General features: G+C 41.2%; 1 protein-coding gene across 1 annotated transcript in view; it reads left to right on the top strand.

Moving 5' to 3' along the window:
- The window catches only part of LOC113999869 (gamma-aminobutyric acid receptor subunit rho-2), a 37,337-nt gene extending 20,665 nt beyond the window's left edge, over positions 1–16,672 (top strand). Inside the window, exons 4-9 of the mRNA XM_027743673.2 lie at positions 2,298–2,521; positions 6,606–6,688; positions 8,010–8,150; positions 8,395–8,547; positions 10,762–10,958; positions 11,945–16,672. Coding sequence (XP_027599474.2) covers positions 2,298–2,521; positions 6,606–6,688; positions 8,010–8,150; positions 8,395–8,547; positions 10,762–10,958; positions 11,945–12,253 — 1,107 coding nt within the window. The 3' untranslated portion in view covers positions 12,254–16,672. The remainder of the gene's footprint in view (positions 1–2,297; positions 2,522–6,605; positions 6,689–8,009; positions 8,151–8,394; positions 8,548–10,761; positions 10,959–11,944) is intronic.
- The last annotated feature ends 294 nt before the right edge of the window (positions 16,673–16,966 follow it).

The following is a 16,966-nucleotide window of genomic DNA, read 5'->3' as shown; positions in this document are numbered from 1 at the left end:
AAGCTGTCAACTAACTGCCTCATTTGACTCATGCCATGAAAAACTTCCTTTATTTAGATTTTATACTTAGCTGTCACTTTGACATTGTGTTTGTAGCATTTGGTGTGCTATGTGTTGACCATTGGAGAGAGAGGGGAGTTGACCATTGTGTTGGCCTGTTTGGAGAGAGAAAGGGGGTGAGGATGAGAGAGAAGCTCCTGCCTGGTAGGACAGGGAAAGGGGTGACCTGGAATGTGGTGTGACCCTTCCCATGTTGTCCCTACGGGCAGTCTCTTCCACCTCCTCTGTGGAGGCTGTAAGCCTTACTGTGGTCGATGTCACATTGTTCCCTGTTCCCCTGTGCTCTGATGATGGAGCTGCCCAGAGGCATTTTGCAGCCGCAACCTCCAGCTGCCTGGATGTCCTGGTTTTGGCTGGGATAGAGCTAATTTTCTTCTTAGTAGCTGGTACAGTGCTGTGTTTTGGATTTAGTATGAGAATAATACTGATAACACAGTGTTTTGGTTGTGGCTAAGTAGTGCTTACCCTAAGTCAAGGACTTTTCAGTGTCTCATGCTCTGCCAGTGAGGAGGAGCATGGAAAGACAGGAAGGGACATGGCCAGGACAGCTGACCTGAACCAGTCAAAGAGATATTCCACACCATAGAAGGTCATGCCCAGTATATAAATTGGCAGGAGTTGGCTGGGAGGGCTGATTGCTGCTGGGGGACAGGCTGGGAATTGGTCAGTAACTGTATTGTGCATCACTTGTGTTTTCTGGAGTTTTGTCCTTCTCTCTTTTTATGACCCTTTTCATTAATCTTACTATTATTATTTACTTTATTTCAATTATTAAACTGTTCTTATCTCAACCCAACTTTTTCTGATTCTCTTCCCCATCCCGTTGGCTGGGGACTGGGGGAAGGAGGAGTGAGCAAGTGTCCGTGTGGTACCTAGATGCTTGCTGGGGTTAAACTACAACAATGGTCCTCCTCACCTGGAGCCCCATGTCCCTCCATCTCATGTCATGGTCAAGGGAATGGTGACCCTGAATATCCAGGCTCTTTTTTACCCCTTTTTTGACTTCTGCTGTAACTTGCACTGACTCCTAAGAAAGCAACAGTTGTACCTCTTCCTTTATTTCCTTTTTCCCAGCTCTAGTCAAGCCGATGAGCTTGATGTCCCTCCCCTGAGGGTGACTTGTCCAATCAGGTTGCAACCTAAACCTGTCAGTAGCAGCAGTTGCTGGAAGTATTTCTTTGTGACTGTAGTTGTAAGGGGAAGGTGGCCAGTGGCCAGTAGGGAACAGAAGCTGGCAGCATCCCCGGGAGGAGTGGCAGTGGAGCCTGGGACCAGCCTAAGATGGGGACCTGCAGGTGGATGAGCAGAAGTGTCTCCCTGGCAGGTCTCTGCCACGGTCAGAGAGGGAGGTGTCTGGCCAGCTCTGTCCCATACAGGGCAGCAAGATGAGGACTGGCACTAGAGCCTTCTTTGCAAACTAATGAAAAACCTATTGGCAATGCAAGGCTATTACCAGACAGCCCTTTGAAGTGGAGAGTCAGGGGAGATTGTTTGTTACCGTTTTACACCAAACCGACTGTTTGGTTTTGTTTTTAGAAAGCGGTTGCTGCGCAGCTAGAAAGAGGTCCTGGCCTGTGTTGTTGCCTCTTCAGGCTTGGCAGCTACCATAACCCCTCATTTAATTGTGAATATAAAGAAAAGAAGTGTATTTGATCTCAGAATGAGAGAGTAGATTCAGCTCTGAAAGCAACAGCTGCCAGGTTGGAATCAACAAACAGATGTTTTCTATTATGTGACTGAAGCTCCTGCCCTCTCAACAAGCTTAAAAAGGGAACTTTATTTATACACTTTTATGGTAGTCACTTGGTTGCTGTTTGCAACAATTTAGTTCTTTTGGGGATAAATTACTTAATGTTTAGCCTCATCATTAAGCTAACTTTCACAATTTTTCCTCTAGATCATGATATTGATACTGTAGTCCTGCAAGATAATTTTGCCAGGGTTGAAGAATTGTTTCCCTGGGGCATTGCTTCTCTTGGGGCATATTTATATCCCTTTTGTGACTGAACATTACTGCGTACTGTAATACATTCATTGGTTGTTTATGCTTTGTTTTGGCTGAAATTATTTTTTCAGAAAAATCTATTCACAGAGATCATTGGCCTAGGAAAGAATCGGGAGTTGAGAGTGGAGAGATTTTATCTACCCGGTAGGAGTGAGTTTTCTTTCTGGTGTGTCCCAGTTGTAGAGTGCAGCACTGACAGACCTCTCTCTGGTTCTCTTCATTTTTTGTGAAGGATTTCACTATGACCTTATACTTAAGGCACTACTGGAAGGATGAGCGTCTCTCCTTTCCCAGCACCAACAACAAGAGCATGACTTTTGACGGCAGGTTGGTGAAGAAGATCTGGGTCCCTGATGTCTTCTTTGTGCATTCCAAGAGGTCCTTCATTCATGATACCACCACAGACAACATCATGCTGCGAGTGTTCCCTGATGGTCATGTCCTCTACAGCATGAGGTAACAGTGCAGCCCTGCTGCTCCCGAGCATCCCCTGGGGCTTTGCTGTCAATTTTAGTCCTGGCTTTACTTTGGTGATCACTAGGACTGCTACTGCCAATCCTGCTACTCACACTGCAGATGCAGAGCCCTGTTTCCAGAAAGTGCGGTGCAAAATGCTTTGCAGGAAACTAAAAGAACCCATGCTTTGGGGAGTAACAGGATAACCTCCTCCCCAGGGGAAGCATGCCCTCAACTCTTTGCAGTCAGTGGAGGGCTTAGTCAAACAGGAATGTTCATCCCAGGGTCAGTCTGTGATTAAACTGGAAGCTGCTGATATACCAGATGGTGACCTCTATAATTATCCTATTTTTCTTCCTGTTTGTCTAGAAATGTTTTTTTTGTTGTTGTGGTGGTGTTTTTGTGTTGATGTAAAGGTTTAAATTTATTGATGCTAAAATGGCAGTATTAAAGGCAGTCAGGTTTTCTAGTAGATTTGTTGGCTGGAAGAATCCTGAGGCACGTCTGTCATGACCTGGAGGGTTACCCATCCTGTGGGTGTACGCAGATCGTGACGGTGGGTTTGCAGAATTCTGTAATACACAAGGACATGGAGGCTTAATCCTCTAAACTTCTCTACCTTATTACAGATTACCAAAAATACCACAAAAATCACCGCTAGCAAGTAAACTACCACAAAATCACCACTACCTATGATGAATAAAGTGAATATTAATATACATATCAAGCTATTTCAAATTACTGTTAGCAATCAGTAATTTAGTGTCCATAAATCATGTGGCAACAGCCAATAACAGATATAACTAACTAGGTATATGCTTTCACTGGTTACTTATTATTAGTGGAGCAACTCTTCAGCAGTATACCAGCAGGTACACTTAGGATAGACTGCTTGTATGAATGCATAATAATGATATCAAGTGATTCCATCATCAGGTGAACCAAATCATCCTATGAATGAAGGACAAACTGAAACAGCCTCCAAAGTGGGCCCAGAGGGATCCAATGAGACAACAGACAGAGTGGCACTTCAGAGATGCTCTGAGTCATAGGGTCTGGAGTCAGCCAGCCACCCCCAGTGAGAGTCCAAAAGCTGGTAGAAAGTTCATACAGTGAATTCAACCTGTTTAGGAATGAAAAAGTACATGCAGCATGGAAAGTTCTCAGAGAATAAGGCTTCATTTTGGGTAAAAGTCATGTCCTTCTTATATCCAGAGATATAAGAGGGTGTAGGACACTATCACTTTGAGCAGCCGATAGTTGCTGGTAATTTCTATTTTTCACCTATGATGAATAATAGATAATGAAGTTTTCTATTCTTTCAGAAAAATTTTTATTTTCCAGACAATAAATTGCCTTTTAAATCCCTTTCTTTTTGCAGTTGTTGATGGTATTCCAGGATGTCTCCAGTTTCTAGGTACCCTGTCTGCATTTCAAAGAGGCCAGCTGTGCTTCTCAAGGATATGTCTGCCTGCCAGGCTGGCAGGCCTTTCTCTGTCAATATTTTTCAGAAGGCAGCTTTTCTGCTCAGTAGTTTCCCCTTCTAACCAGGCCACCTTTACGGCTGCTCACATCACCATCCCAGCAGATTTCATTTACCTCAGAAGGCGGCAAAAAGAAAAGTGGAGAAAAATACACTTCCAGAGGAGAAAAGCTGAAGAGCCCAAACAAAAGGATATTTCCCCAGGGCAGAAAACATACTCTCAGTGTACAGAGACCTTGGAATGTTTTCTAGCCAAGGATTTCTGTTCTAGGATCTTTCTGGAACTTACTCACTTCAGATATGGCAAAATGATTCTCAAAAACTAGGAAAGATTTTCTATAAAGTTTTATTCAGGATACTCTTTCTCTTTGAAGAATAAGCATAGTGGGCAATACTGTCCCAAGTAGGACAATATTGTCCCAAGTAAGACAATATCCCACAGAACTAGGGGGTTCTAAAGTTCACTCTAAAGCAAAGTTTCATGGTCTAAATACATTTCTACTGAATTTATTTTAAAAGCCCTGGACAAATTTGTAAAATCACAAAGAAATATATGTGTGTGTGTAAGAAAGAAATGCATCATATGGCTACTTCATTTTGCCTGATTTAACGATGAAAGTCCCAACTTGATCTAACACTTAAGAACACTTTCCCTGTTATGAACCCATTTAATAAATCCATTTATTGAATGGGAGATCTGATTACCCACACCTAAACTAAGCACCTAAAGACACTGTGTATTTTTTTGGAACTGGATGAGGATGAAGGTGCCATATAGCTGGAGAGACAAGAAGCAGAAAGAAAAATAAAGAATGAGGTTAGATGAAAGATTGGGTCAGTACTGAGGGGAGAAGAGCAGCAGGAGGGTAGGGACCTTCCTGACAGCTGTTGCTCTGTGTAACCGAGTATCTGATTCCATTGCTCACACCCCACAGTTCTCATGTTCTAAAGCCAGGAGCAATCCACTTATTAGCAGTGCTCAACAACTAGAATGAATGAACAAGTATTTTTAATGGCAAACATTGGTTCTGTTCAGGTCTGCTCATTTGCACACATGCAGAGTATTTACTTTCAAAATTTTCTGTGGTCTGTCAAGGAGGTGATGTGAATTTTTAATGTTATCCACAAGAGAGAAAACTGTGAGTTAACCACAGCTGACTGCACAAGAGTTAAATGGATAATTTGATACATAAAACAAAGAAGAATGAGAATCTTCATGGCATTTGGGCCTGGTAGTGTTTAGGACACAGAATGAGATCTGGCTGACAAAACATGGGTGTCTGGTCATACTGGAAATACCCTCAGATGTCTTGAGATATCTGCAAGGGGTTGATACTGGGCTGAGACACATTTCATTCCTCATTTCAGCCTTGGGCTTTCATGGGCACCTAAACACTTCACTCTAATTGAGGAATATGTTACTGATGAGCTGATTTTCTGTGCTGTCATTGGCTAATGAATTGTTATTGACCACAGGTTGTGCCATAGTTCAGGTGATGCTGAGGAAAGAAAATAACAGAAAGAAAGAAAATAATGAGACTGAGTTACACAATGCTTAAATGCTACACACAATTAGGGGAGGTCATTGCCTCAATAGACCTTCTGGAGCACATCCCCAAAAATATTCTTTAAATTTTGCACATAAGGCAAAAATTTGCTCTAGTTTTATGGTCAAAATGAAGAGTGTGAGCTTTTCAAGGGTGATGAGTGTGTAGATCAGGGTAGGATTTGCATCTAAATCCCTGCAACAGAAGAAAAGTTCTTTATCAACGTCTGCAATAAATCTAGGAAATGGTCACAGCTAACGTAAGTTGGCTTCTGAAACGATGAGTCACAGCTGATTTGAGCCTACTAAATTGAGAGCTCCACTGCAAATCCGTCTGCAAGAGAAAGTTCACTGACCCACTGGAAAATTTCTTATGTAACAATGTGCACAACTGGACTAATTTAAAGACTGGAGCTGTGATTGCTGCAGCTCTTTAGCTTAGACTTAAACTTAACAGAGGCAAATCTCACTTCTTGAAAATAAGCTGCATCCATTTTACGTCCCCTGGCCCAGGAATACACCCCTCAGATTAAAATAATTTTATTGAGAACAGAAAGAAACTGTTTTTTCTTTAAAAATATATGTAGTGGAGCAATTCTGTGGCTTGCAATAAGAATGGTCATGTTCTCAGACTTGGATCATTCTTGGGGTGACTATGGAGGGAAGTGAACAATGGGGAAAATGAGGAAACCTTAATTGAGCTGTACGTAAGAGAAACTTCAAATGTAAATGGTGAAGTTATTTTATGTTGTTGCTTTGTAGGTAAATACTTGGCTGTAAAATACAGTAGACTGACTGTACTGACATTAGTATAACTGTAATGTTCAAGATAGTGCTTTAGTTCCTTGGTAGATATTGAAATTACATCTTCCTTTGGAGTTTCTGTGTATAATCCAGCTCGTTTGAACTTGGATAACTGGTAATTTTCCTGGGGATTTTATGCTAACATCATGCATAATTTCTGGCTTTAAAACTGCGGAATAATTATCTGCAATAACATTCTGCTTGATTGCTCCTCATAGAAACCAACTTTTCTTCTCATTTTCAACTTCTAGGGTCACAGTGACAGCAATGTGCAACATGGACTTCAGCTGCTTCCCCCTGGACTCTCAGACATGTTCTCTGGAGCTGGAAAGCTGTATGTTGTATCTGTGTTTCTTGCTAGACGTGCTTCATGGCTGGCTGCACAAGCGTTGCACTGGATACATTTCAGAATACTTTTTGTTTCAGGGCCTGAAAAGATAGTTCACCAGAGTTACTAAAAGACTTTCTACTGACTCAACAGTGTTGTATGTCTAGTCCTTATGCTGCTAGACAGGGGAATTTGCAAGGAAAACATCCTATGACATAATCCTGATCCTGCAAACACTGTGACCTGGGCTAAGCTTCTTTGGGAAGGATTTGTTCTGTGGAGAACTTAATGTGAACAGTAAAATTTTCGTGGCTGTTCTGTAAACTTTCTCCAGTGTAGACTAACATCTAGTTGTTTTGAGGTGCTCCCAGCTGTTTAACTGAAACATTCCTCTACAAACAGCAGAATCACAGGGTAATTGACATTGATGTTGAGGTCAGCTGCTCCTTGAGGTCAGCTGCTCCCTGTTGAGAGCAGGGAGATCTTTATGGTGGGTTGCTCAGGGCTGTGTCCAGTTGGGTTTTGAACAAGGTAAAGCAGGCTCCACAACTTTTCTGTGCAACTTGTTCAAATATTTGACAGCCCTCATCCTGAAAAATTTACTTTTACCTCCTTGGAAACAACCCTTTGCTGTGACTTGCATCCTTTGCCTCTTGTCCTTTCATTCTCTATCTTGATGAAGAGTCTGAGAAAAGCTTGCTGCCATCTTCTCTATGACCCTCAACAGGGCAGCATCTGGACCCCACCACAGACTGCTCTTCTTCCAGCTGAACGAACCCTGTTCCCCCAGCCTCTTATGCTGTGTGCTCCAGCCCCTGACCATCTTGATAACCTATTTCTCATTCCCCATTCCTGATACCTAGTGTGATAACAAATTCTGTTTTTCATATATACTTTTAAAATATTTCTAGACTTTTGCTTCAGATCCTATCCTTTTTGCTTTTATCATTATAAGATAGTGTCTGTGTTTGAGGTGTCTGCGTTTCCTCCTTCCTCTGAATTCGAGTGTGTTACCCATGATTATTTCCTGATCTATTCTTATCAGTTAGCAATACCTTGTCAATTAATTTTCATCTGTGATGTTCAGAAGAGTGCCATTCTAGCTGTCATTCCATCAGTGTAGAGTAAAAAGAGGATGTGTTTCCTTGAATCAGGATGACCTAAATTTTTATTTTTGTCATGATATATTATATCATGCGATCTTTTTAACTCAGTGCTGTTAGCAAAGTTATTTGTGGCATTAGTTCATGCCAAAGACTGCATCTGTTAGCTTTTGTCAAACCTCCAAGCTAAAGTCACTTCACATCATGTTTCTTCTTTCCCTAAGATGCTTACACTGATGAAGATCTGATGCTGTACTGGAAAAATGGGAATGAATCTCTGAAAACTGATGAAAAGATTTCTTTGTCTCAGTTTTTGATACAGAAATTCCACACTACATCAAGACTGGCTTTCTACAGTAGCACAGGTATTGATGTTTTCTGATTTAATACTACTGCTAAAACTAATGCTGTATTAACTGCCTGTGAGAGGGCTCTTGGGATTATGTTGCTGAAATGTAGTCTCCAAGGTCTGGACAATACATGTTTTGTAAGCTCAGTTTCTTTTTTTCACTACTCTTTAGAATTAAAAGAGCAAAAGAAGGATCTTACCTCTCTGTGCCTACTTTCAAGGCTCTTTCCACTGATTCTGGGTTTCCTTCTCTCTCAAAGGTTGGTACAATCGACTCTACATTAACTTCACTTTACGTCGACACATCTTCTTCTTCTTGCTCCAAACTTACTTCCCTGCCACCCTCATGGTCATGTTGTCCTGGGTGTCCTTCTGGATTGATCACCGAGCAGTTCCTGCCAGGGTCTCTTTGGGTGAGAACAATTGCAAAAAGCCACGACTGTGTGAAAATCTTTGAACGCAAAAGTTTTGGCAGGACTGGGCAATCAAATGGTGGTTTTACCTGATGATTAATGTAATGTAAAACTTGCAGTTTGTCTTAAGTCCTTCCTCATTAAGCAGTCTTCCTGACCTACACTTTGCTCAGGACAGAAAGGGCTATGGTCTTAAAACTACAGTTGAGCAGAGAAGTTTCAGTATTTATGAGTTGATGAATTGAGAGTTTTTCCCTGTTGTCCCACCCTGCAGTTCTAAGACACACATTCCCATTGGTGACAGTAGAGTTTCACAGGAGTTCAGGCACCTACAGGGCTTTAAAGGCTTCTGTTACAATTTTCATGAATGCCTTTCAAGAGCAGGATCCTGCCATGTCCCAGCTGCCACAGTGAATATCCCAGCCCAACTATGTGTCTTCCCAACCAGCCAACACCGATGCTGTGGCCAGTGGTTTTCTCCAGACTGCCTGGAGGGTGGCAATGTGGCACATCTTAACAAAATTGGGAAAGAAAGGCATCAGCAAGGGATCTAGCCCTATCAGCACCTGTGTACTTTGGTATCACAGAATTATGAAATCATAGAATGGTTTGGGTTTGAAGGGATCTTAAAGATACATAATCCCAACCACCCTGCCATGGGCAGGAACACTTTCCAGTAGACAAGGTTGCTCAAAGCCACATCCAGCCTGGCCTTCAAACATGTTGTTCCATCTGGTGTGCCCCTGGGGAAACTCAGGCATCTCAGTAACTCCAGGCCTCAGACAAGCAGCGGGGCAGTGAAAGGAACATAGCTTTCCTCTCTCATCTACAGTGCCTGAGGATGAGAGGCCACTAACCCTGAGGTGAGGCAGATGTTGGGTTTCTCCTTTCCCAAGGGTGTCCTGCACTGAGAACCCAATGTGTCTGGGGTAGTGAGGTCTCTCATTTGAAGGAGTGGAAAAGCAAAGAAGAAGCTGTTTGAAATCCTGCACACACCAATCTGCCTCTCTGGATATCTAAAACCCAACAGTCAGAGCTTTGTCCATGTCAGGACTGGAGGAAATTCTTTCAGCTGAACATAAAAAAGAGCTGATTTGTTTATCACTCCATGCACAGGTTAAAGGAAGGCAAAAATATAGTAGGAAAACTCTCTGAATATTAATATGTAAGGCTTCCAATACTGAAAGCATAAGCACAGTATTCCAGCTCGTAAGTTCATTTCACTTAGAGAGCTATGCACTAGAGCAAACAGATGAGAAGAGGGAGCTGGAAGTCTGCTCCACTGAAAGAAATGTGTTTGGTTTCAATTTTTTTAAAAAAAAATTGTATCCTGATAAAAAGTGAACAACATTAGCTGTGTTCACAGCAGTCACTGTTTTGAAGTGGTTGAAGTAGCTATGAATGCTTTTTGACTCTGTTTTCTCTGTTTAAGTGGCTTTGGGAATGTGTCAATATTCTTCTCTCCATGACAATCCAAAAGATATATTATTTTGTAGGATTATATGTATACCTGTCTAAATATATATACACATACACATGTGTGAAGATATATACATACTCACACATATATAAACACATATATTTAATTATAAACACATACACATGCACACGCACACATTTATCTATATAATACCATGGTGGTTATTCAAAATGTTTTGATTTCCACAGCTTCAACTGTAGACAAATATTTCTAGAGGTAAAAGCATAACACTTTTCTTTTGCATGGCTTCATACAAAATATTTTATCCTTATTGCCTGTTCCTTTTAAGATCAGTGATTTAGATCAAGTCCTCTTTAGCTGTGACCAAAAGTCAATACTAATTTTCTTCCTGGCAGTACCTGTAACACAGAATGGTACAGCTGGGAAACAGGGGTCCTGTCACCACTGGTCTTAGCAGACCTGACCTTAGGGTTAGGTGTGTTAAAAATGTGTTTTAACAACACTGTCTCATAAACCCTGGAGATTAAGGGGAGAGTTAAATGCTGTTCCTAGAGAAATCATTGCTCCTCAAAACTCAACCCATCATGAGCACAGAAGTGTAGGCAGTGGAACAGTTCTGCATTGGCAAAAGAGATACATTACACATATTTATTTGATATTGAATATATTTTAGATCATCATGTAAACCATAATTTCTGGGGTTCTTTTCTAGAGACGAAAAGCCTTACATACTGTATCAGTCAATAACATTTATTTCTCTTGGTTCTGTCCAGGGATAACCACTGTGCTGACCATGTCCACGATCATCACTGGGGTGAATGCTTCCATGCCTCGTGTTTCCTACATCAAAGCCGTGGACATTTACCTGTGGGTCAGTTTTGTGTTTGTCTTCCTCTCGGTGTTGGAATATGCAGCTGTGAATTACCTGACGACGGTGCAAGAGCGGAAGGAGAGGAAACTCCAGAAGAGGGTGAGAAAAGCTTCTTTTCATCCATTTATTCCTTTTTTCCCTTGTGGCTGATCTGGTCTTTATATTGACAGAGTTTTTCAGTGGCACCCTGAATATTCCATATTGATAAATATATACATATTTATATCTTCTGATATATAAATTTCTACATATATATATTTAATTATTTTAGCTGAACACATCCTTGAAAACAAGTCTTTGGAAAAACCATAGTTCAAAGTTGGTGGAGGAGGGAATTGGGTGCAAAGTATTACTGGGTAAGGAAATTGGTCTATGGGGAATCAGAGGCAGGATCTCCTAGCAGAAAGGTTCGGGAGTCCATTTTTATTGCGTACAAATACATCATCCATATTGCTGGAACAGGAAAACTTCAGATTTTGAATAGTAGAAGATGGCATTTGCCATTCAAAATTCTACCTGCAGTCTAAAAAACTTGTGGGATGTATGCTGCTAAAGTCAACGCAAGTTTTGACATTAACTTCAACACAGTGGGGATTTTACATTAGGCTTTTAGCAGGTCATCTCCTTGGTTTAAAATCAGATTTACAAAGAAAACGTGTATCTGTGAAACCAGAACTTGGGCCTTTTTTTTCCATAACATATACTGGATAAGCCATTTCTACAGATAAAACTGCATCTTGTCCTTGAATATTTATAAACATCAGGACTGAAAAATAGGGGATCTCAAGACAGGAAGGCTGAACAAGAGATAGCTAAGAAAACTTTTTGCTTTGATTAAATGTCTGCTAAGCAATTTTTTTTATCTTTTCTGAATTTGCTTGTCCAAGCAGTGGAGCTAAACCCTATTTCTTACTTCTGGAACACAAGCAAAAATCCAAAGTGACTTTTTTGTTCAAAGAGAAAAAACATCTCAACTAAAATTTCAAGCTCAACTGTTTACAAGCTGTCTGTTAATAGAAAGCCATAATTTCTGTTGCTCATGTGTTCTTCCAGTGTTCAACCGTATTTCTTGTTTATGCTTCTAGTTTTCATGTTCGTGTGGAATACCTCACTCGAAAACTATGATGCTGGATGGAAACTGCAGTGAATCTGATGCCAACAGCCTGGCAGGATATACAAGAAACCAGATGGTACCAGAAGAAGAAAAACAAGAAAAGATAGTTGTGCATTTGGCTATGAGCAATGAATCTAATTCATCAAGGAAGAGAGGCCTGAAGGGTCATGTGGGCTTGCGCATCATCCAGAACACTCATGCAATTGATAAATACTCAAGATTAATATTCCCAGGCACCTACATATTTTTTAATTTGATATATTGGTCTGTCTTTAGCTAAGCATGCTGGCACAGCAGTGACTGATTCAGAACACATTTACAAAACTCTCTTTTGTTGGTACTTTTTCAGTCAAATCTGGATGCAAAGCCAGAAAACTGTTTCTTTTATTGCTTCTTCGAAGGGCAAAGGGGAGGACTCCAGTAGGCAACTCCATGCACAGGCATCATGGAGGAACCTGCTGTGCTGGTTGATTTTCAACCCACACCCCAGCTCCTGTTTGCTTTAAGACACATGCCATTTCTCATACTTGAAACCCATTTCTCACCCTTACACCCAAAAGGTGCTGGCCATGCTGGTGGTGCCTGCTGTACAATGGACAACTAGAAACAGTGCTCATGTGAGCTGTAAGGAATTAGATAAATGCAAATTGCAATGGGAGGTCTGGACAGTGCATCTCCTGTAAGGGAACTGAATGAACCTTTCCTTTTAAAATCTCTGCTTTTGAGCAAATTATTTTATTTTTCTTTGGCATATTAGCATCGTAGTTTTTTCAATTGTTTTATGAAGAATGCCTCCTTTCAGGGTCCAAATTCTACTTTCTCTGGATAGGACCTTCATCAACACTATTAGGGCAGTTGACTGTCCAAGGTCAGCTGGACTGGTTACAGAGTGCAGGTGGTATGTTTGTGTCAGTGATAAGATTATAAGTAAGGAGCGATGATGAAGGAGAGCTAAGAAGCCCACAGACTCACAGAAGATGGCTCCCAGGGTACCTGGGTAATGAAAGCGGGGAGGTTTAGGCACATGTTCTCCATATCAATGGAGCACAGTAGGTAGCACCTACTCTCTAAAACGAGAAGGGGAACTGATCTGTAGCATTCACACACATGGTGAATGGGCAGTGCCCCTAGGACTTGGACCTTTGCATTCCCTCCCAAGAAACAGAAAACAGTGTTGAGAGCAGCACACATGGCTTTCAAAGGTTTTCCTGTGAGGAAAGTGCAGCCCACAGACAAACTGTACATGCCCATGTGCCTCTCCCAGTCAACACAATGTCCTTCTTCTGAATGCGTTCAGGCATTTGGGATCAAAAGGGAGATGTGTCTGCCAGAACCTCTCTCTGCAGAAACAGAGGTATGGCAGAGATTAAATGGCCAAGGATAATATTGTGGGGTCCAAGGTCGATGTAAGGCCTCTGAAACTGTTGCAAAGCATTGTAACAAGCTTATGTGCTTGGCAGTTCTTTTCTCATCCTGCGATATCTCCCCTTCCTTTGCTAACAATGCTGACTGCAAAACCCAAATGTAGAAATATTATAGGAACAAGACAACAATGCTCAGGTTTGTGTGCTCCTTAGTTTTAGAAAACAGAAGGACTTTTTGGCTGTGTTGGAGATTATGTACATCAAAATATTTGTTTACCATGCTGAAACTGAGCAGTACGGGCAGAATTTGAAATGTGAAGAGCCAGGACTGAGGTTAGAATAAAGAAAAAGCAAACAAAAATACCAATGCAGCCATAACTATTTGTCAGCATGTGAAATTTTTTGCTCACCCTAGCAGTTATTCTTACATCCTAAATCTCAAGGGATGTAAAAAGTGGCAGAGAATTGTCAACAACATTGTTGACTGTCAACAAAACCCGGGTTTTCCCTCAAATATTACTGCCTAAGTCAAGCTGATGGTGGCACTGATTTACTGAAAATGAAACTAATGAGAGAAACTAAAATTAACAACCATGTTCCCTTTTTGTCAGCCCTGTTAATAACTGACATAAATGGGGTTCTGTCTGGTCACAAAGTGAGAAAATACATACCTGAAATTGCTGGCAAGAAGAGGAGCCATGGAAGGACATGGAAGTGTCTGAGGGCATGGATTGTGCTGTACCCCAGCCTGCTACTTGTGTGTACCCCAGCCTACAGCAGTCAGTGCACTTACCACCCATCACTTCTGGAGCTGAAACCTTGCTACTTCTCACATTGACAAGTGGAGATTACTACAAGATGCAAAAAATATTAAAGAAATAGACCACTCCTTTTTTTGAGAGGTTAAAGTTTGGACACAGCAGTGCATTCTTCAGCATTAGCAGTTCTGAGTGCAAAATAGGAACCAGTGCCCCAGCTGGCAGCAGGACAGTGCAGCAAAGGGACTTCTGCTGGGAAAAGGCAGCAGAACTGCGCCATGAAGTCACCAGAGAGCACAGGGAGTGGGAAACTTGGTTCCTGTGCCCTCCTGTTTTGCCAGTCTTCCTGCATTGCCCATGGCATGTGCCATTTAACCTCTCAGTGCCTCATCTCCTCCATCTAGAAAGTGAGGAGCGGTAAGATTTCCCTACCTCATAAGCTGCCAAGGGGCTTAACTTGCTCAGCTAGCACATGTGTGGGGCATGGTTATGATTTCTGAGCAGGTCACCCACTGGGAATCCGATTTTGTCTTAGTTAACAGCAAGTTGTTCAAATGCATCCTCTGAATCAGTTTAGGTGGAAGAAAGCAGGTTTCTCCCCTGCCTTATAATGCTATTAAAGCTCCCCTGCATTATAACAGCCAAAAAGTGAGTGCTGTCAATGAATAATGCCTCCTTGCATACAAAAACCAGGAAGTCCTAGTGCTTTACTTTGCCATTTGTTTTTATGACACCTCCTGTTCCCTTAGAAGTTATGACAAAGATGTCCTTTAGATCTGTCATCTTCGTTTGAACATTGCCTGTAGTTAAATGTCTAATAAGCATCTTTTGGAGAGGATACCTTACTGTTATTTTATTTGCATGTGTACATAACTGATAGAGATTGATGTCTGTTTCTACCAGACACAATTATACAGCCTATAAAACCATCAAGAGGGTGTTTTTCCATTAAAGCAAAAAAAAAATCCATACTCAAACTTAGACACCACTTACACTTATTATTCATTAAAACAACAGATGGAAACACATAGATACAAATAAAGCTGAGACTTCTTCAGGCAGCATTAGGAGTTGTATTTTTCTGGTTATGAAGAGGAGAGTGGCTAGACATGGGGGTAGAATGAATATTTGAAGTGTAGATTGACCATATATTTCACCCTTCATTTCCCCTGGATTACAAGAGACTCCATGAGCATTGTCTAACTTCCAGTTGCAAGATCCAACCAATGTTTTGAGAAACAGTGCCTGAAGCTAGGCTCTGAGTACTGTTTGATGGATACAACCCAATTCTGTGAAGCACTAAGCATCTGGACAATGAACCTACTGAAGGACAGGATTTTCAGAAATGCACAGGAGATTTGAGCAGAGGAGATTGGGGTCACTGATGAATATGCCTTCTCCAGACAACCCTGTCCAACTCTGAAGAGAGAAAATGTCAGCTCTGCTTATTTCTACATCTGGCTCCATTGTCATTTTACTTACTTGTAACCAAATCATGTCTCTGAAAAAAAGTAACTATGTAGATATGTACACGTATGTATAATGTATATGCAGGTGTAATGTATAACGTAGGATGACACTGGGATGTGTACCTATGTTAAATAGTGTACATATGTGAAATTGTAAGATATTGTATGTAAATTACCACTTATTATGCCCAGAAAACTTACTATGTTGAATGGAAAAAAGGCTCTTATTGTCAGCCAAGGCCCAAGAAATGAGGTATTAGCAAAAAATAGGAGTTCGCTCACATTTTCCTTCTGAAAAAGGAGGTGTTGAGAAGGAGGCAAGAAATGCTGATGCTAAACTTGTACAATGGGTGCAATGCACTGTGCTGATTGCTGTAATCAAACCTGGTAATAAAATAACAGATGGAAAGGGTGGGAAAGAGTCCATTTCATGGTGTGACCTTTAAATTTGATTTTAATTCTGTTTGGAGCTTTGAATAAACACCTTACTTGTAATTGATTTTAAGTAAAAAGCATCTCAAAAGGTGGAAGAAATGTAGTGTAAGCATGCAAGGATTTTGAAGTATGCAAAGCTCCTCAGGAAAAAGGAGCTGCTAATTACAGATATAAGCTATGGAGACATTTTGTGAAAACTGCAGCCCACAACTGAAGAAATTGTAATAATTGCTTTACAATTAGTGGCACATTCTCAGAAGCCCAAATGACAGGTATATATCTCAATCTCCATTTGACTACAAATAAGAACTTGTCATTTAATTCTTCCTCTCTGCCTTTGAAACTATTGTCTCCACACATCCCGATGGAAGATAAAACCGCTCTGGGATTCCGTCTGCCCAATCTCATCTATTATCCCTAATACAGACAATGGAACTAAAGTAAATGTGCACGGGTGAGGCTTAATAATGGCTGTTGTCTGTCAAATTTCCACAATGGAGAGATTACAGCAAGGTACAGTCTAATGAAGTGAGATACTGCCCTGCTGAAATTTAAAGAGCAGGAAAATGTATTTTAAAAACAGCAAGAATTTAGCACTATTAAAATTAAAATGTAATCCAGTCTCATACTAAGCTGATTAATGCCTTTGCAAAAATGACATTTGAAATAAAATATCAGGGTCATTACTTTCCTGGTCAGAGGAATTATCATTTCAGATGAAGTGAGAAGGGTGGGGAGGGAAATCATGCACGAACAAGGGCAAGGTATTGCTCTTGATATCCAGTTCTTGCAGCAGGACAGAGGCAACTGCCAGGCTGAGCAGAGCCCGCTGTAGAGGCAAGAGTCAGAGGATCCAAATTTCCCAAGGCATTCAGTGCCTGGGAATCACGTTACCATGTGGCAATCCTTGATTTGGGCATGAAAAGGATATCCTCTGCCAGAAGTGATGGGATCCCCACCAGCTGTA

This window comes from Pipra filicauda, unplaced genomic scaffold (assembly GCF_003945595.2).
Source record: "Pipra filicauda isolate LSUMZ 115617 unplaced genomic scaffold, ASM394559v2 scaffold60_size3304689_pilon, whole genome shotgun sequence".
Classification (NCBI taxonomy): Eukaryota; Metazoa; Chordata; class Aves; order Passeriformes; family Pipridae; genus Pipra; species Pipra filicauda.
The sequence above is the reverse complement of the archived record's forward strand: the minus strand, read 5'-3'. Positions and strand labels throughout refer to the sequence as shown.